General features: G+C 34.9%; 1 protein-coding gene across 1 annotated transcript in view; it reads left to right on the forward strand.

The window, feature by feature from the left end:
* Window positions 1-1,133: 1,133 nt before the first annotated feature.
* The window catches only part of ACAD11 (acyl-CoA dehydrogenase family member 11), a gene marked incomplete at its 5' end in the record, with an annotated part of 57,619 nt that continues 54,679 nt past the window's right edge, over window positions 1,134-4,073 (forward strand). The window contains 3 exons of the mRNA XM_019632251.1: window positions 1,134-1,259; window positions 1,999-2,124; window positions 2,714-2,875. Of these exons, the coding sequence (XP_019487796.1) occupies window positions 1,134-1,259; window positions 1,999-2,124; window positions 2,714-2,875 (414 nt within the window). The remainder of the gene's footprint in view (window positions 1,260-1,998; window positions 2,125-2,713; window positions 2,876-4,073) is intronic.

The raw sequence follows: 4,073 nt of genomic DNA on the forward strand, positions 1-4,073 counted from the left end.
ATTTTGGTTGTTTCATTTTTTGACTGTTGTGGTTAGTGCTGCTAAGAACATTCTCATACAAGTTTTTGTGTGTACATGCATTTAGTTCTCTTGGATCTATACCTAGGAGTGGAGTTGCTGGGTCATATGGTAACTTAAATGGTAAGCTTTTAGTTTTTCCCTTTATATTTTACTTGGGTCATTTACCATTATGAAAGGCCAGGGCTTCATATATGATTACATTATGAAAAATGCATCTAATCAGATGTTTAGCATAAAGAAATGTTTTTGTAAGGTTCATTGCAACCTGACTCTTTGCATCATCATGGAGAAATTGTCCTGTGTGAAGATAAACAACATAGCTTGAGATGGTCCGATTTCCTGACCATTGGCAATGATCTCCACTTTCTTATGTTAAAAGGCACTCACACAGCATTAGATGATGCCAAGATCATGCTCTTTGATGTGATTTCTGGGGAGGATAGGCCTGGCTTGCAGGAGAAACATGTAGACACTAGGACTGCTGCTGCATTCAGTCTCAACTCTTGTGCTTTGTTCATGGAGGCTGGAGGCCTAGGGAGAAACTTCAAAAATAATTTTTTTCACTTTCCCTATTACCTGTTACCCCGGGGATTGATTCTTCTGTTTGTTTAGTTTAAGACCTCTCTTTCATGCTGTTGGATTCTTTAAAAGTTGGATAATTCTAAACTGCTCATATTGTCAATGAAGGTGTAGATTGGACAGTTTTCGTAGCTAGAGTGTATTTCCTTATTCTGTGTAAGAATTTCTGTTCACCTGGTGGAGAAAAATCAGTGCCTTGGTGTCTGTGAATTACCTGGCACACTGTTGCCCTGGCCCAGATGTGCACTCTAGCACCTTGCTCATCAGAATTCCCATTGTAGAGAGTTGTACTTGGATGCTAATCTTGGTGATGCATAAGGGGGTTCCCTCTCTAATGGTAAATGAGGGAACACCAACCTAGCTGTTCCAGTATTTGTTGCCTTCTGCTTCATATCATACAAAAACTCATGTTCTGAGATGCTGGCTGGTAGCACTGCTCTTGGCCTTCCAACATTGAAATGGATTTATTTTCATTTTGTGTTTCTTCTGACATTTCAGTAGGATTTGGGGAAGAAGGTAAATAATCTTTGTAATTGACCATTTCTCTACTCTTATCTAGATCAGGACAGTCCAACCCAACCTTTTATCTCCAGAAAGGCTTTCAACAATATGTACTCAGGAAGAAACCACCTGGTCCACTTCTTCCTAAAGCACATAAGGTATGGCATACACATGCAATGATACATTCTTTGTTGACAAATAAATGCATTTTATACCCACAAAAACAATTTAAATTGCCTTTAAAAGTCATTTCATTATTATTAAATAATAGAAAATGGATTCTATTTCTTAGATAAATTTCACTTGAATCATATCCCCCTTTTGGTTTTGAAAAAGGATTTGAGGCTGAAATCTATCTTTAGGCTATTAATCTTGAACAACAACCAGCCCTCTTGTAGATTTCATTCCTTCCTGTACAATTGACTAGAAATATAGTCATTCAGTGAATATTTTCAGTGCTACTCATTTATAAATATTTTGTACTTTGGTTATATATTTAAATTATGTTTTTAAAAGCACATTATTATATCTTGGGAGACATAAGAGAGAAAGAGTGAGCCAGTGATCAGGGAACTGCTGGGAACAAAGGGATGTTTTATGATGCTATCTGTGAAATACTGTATTCAAAGAACTGTTGCCTTCATATAACCAGAGCCAAGATTAAGCCCCATGAATGTCCCTTACTTTTTACCCTAGTTAAATTGTTTTTAAGTGCTGGACTAATTTAAATTATAATAATTGCACTAAGACTACGTTTAAGGAAAATAATAAGGAAATTATTATCCTCTGGGTTATTTGTTGATACCGTTATAAAATTGAATTCTAGCCTTAATGTTAGCTCACAAGTAGTTATTAAATTTCTGTTTCTGATTTTTACTCATCTATCATCCTATTTAGATTGATAGAGAATTTAAAGTCCAGAAAGCTTTGTTTTCAATTGGATTCCCTGTTCCCAAGCCTTTACTGTACTGCAGCAATGCTTCTGTTATTGGAACAGAATTTTATGTGATGGAACATGTGCAGGTAAATTAACACTTCTCTTACTTTGTCACTTTTATTTTTAATTATGAAATTAATGTTAATAAATGATCATTTGTTAGTCAAAATTTTAGGTAATTAGTTTGCTTTTGCAAGGGTGTAAACTTTAGTTTTAATTTGAACACACACAATGTGGGAGAGATAAAACAGATTAGGAACAAATTAATAACTACGTAGGCCATATTGACTTGTTCTTAAATTTTCCTCTAGGTGTCAGTAAAGAGCTATATGTAATGACTAACCAAACCTTCCTGTCAGTAGGGGGAAAAGTACTCCAAATAGAAAATCCATTAAGAACAATAAATTCAAATTGTTTTAATTTTTTTTTGTAAAATGTAATTTGAGAGTAGTTTTTGTCATTTAAGCTCATCTTGGTGTATATTGTATTTCCCTTTGGCATATATACTCTTACACTAAACATGTTTCACGTGTGTTTTTCTAGCATGTTCTGCAAAGAATTGGTTTTGATTGCAAAACTGTTACCCTGATCTTTTGTAGGCAATAGGAGATGATGACACAGCAAAGAATTAAGACAAGATTTGTTTTAAATTATCTGTTGTAATTGCTTCCACAGGGTCGAATCTTTCGTGATTTCACAATTCCTGGAGTTAGCCCAGCAGAGCGCTCAGCCATATATGTGGCCATGATAGAAACCCTGGCTCAGTTACATTCCCTGAATATACACTCATTGCAGCTGGAAGGATATGGTATAGGTTCTGGGTACTGCAAAAGGCAGGTAATGCAGCCACATAAAGGGATTCTTTTCTCAAGTTTTTGGAAATAATATATATTACCAGTCAAAATTAAAACCTATTATTTTGTATTTTTCTGAAACTTGGCTGTAACTTTTAATATCAGCCTTCAGATTGACTTCTTTTAAGCATAAAATAATTTATATTTTTAGATCATATTTTGTTCAGCAAAAGCTTCTGTAACTGACAGAATGTACATGAATACAAATTTAAAGCTGTTTCAGCCTCTTCACTTAATTTAGTAACATATTTTCTATACAATTTTCCTTTTTTAAGGTAGGTTAACAGATATTTATTAAGCATGACTGTGTGTTTAATATGTGGTAGGTACTGTGTTAAATATCAAGAAAATAGAAATAAGTTCTTCTTCTAAAGGAACTTACGGTCAATTTTGAGAGACCTATACATGAATCTCATTTATATGAAACTTGAAAATATGAAATTTGAAAATGGTATAAAAGAGTATGTAACCTAGTAGTAAATTGTTTGGTACTCATCATTAGAGCTGTTCCATTCGGAGGGTAGATTCAGTATGCCCTTGCTAAAGTGGGGAAATCTTTCTGGAAGAGATATAGCTTACACTGCATATTTAAAGAAGGATAAAATCTAGAGTGGTAGGGAAGAGATGGTGAGCATTTCAAATCAAAGGAACAGCAAGACCAGATATGTATGAGGCAGCTTCCCTTTGTACACATGTCTTTTTGAGGGAGCTGAAGGGAGAGAGAAGGGAACGAAGGCTTAGAGAGTACTCACTATCTGCCAGTTCCCATGCTAGATGAATTGCTGACCTACTCTTTTTTAATCTTTGTGACAGCCATAAGACATAGGTATTATTGCTTCCGTTTTGCAGCTGAGGAAACTGAGGCTCGCAGGTATCAAGTGATACACAATTAAATGGCTTAGACATAATTTATACCCAGGTCTCTATGATTACAAAGATGAAGCTCTTCACTGAACTAAATTGAACAGAGATACCTTGGGGAGTGGGGAGAAAGGTAGATACAAGCAGATAAATAATATGGTCTCAAATGATGGAGGACTTTGAGAATAAGTTGATATGTTTGCATTCGATTCTAAGAACAATAAAAAGTCCTTCCACTCCTCATACCTATAATATGCAGAGGGGGCCAAAACAAAGTATACACGTTTTAAGAAAGGAAAAACTGTATTAAAATTGTAATA

This window comes from Hipposideros armiger, unplaced genomic scaffold, assembly GCF_001890085.2.
Source record: "Hipposideros armiger isolate ML-2016 unplaced genomic scaffold, ASM189008v1 scaffold_1111, whole genome shotgun sequence".
Lineage (NCBI taxonomy): Eukaryota > Metazoa > Chordata > Mammalia > Chiroptera > Hipposideridae > Hipposideros > Hipposideros armiger.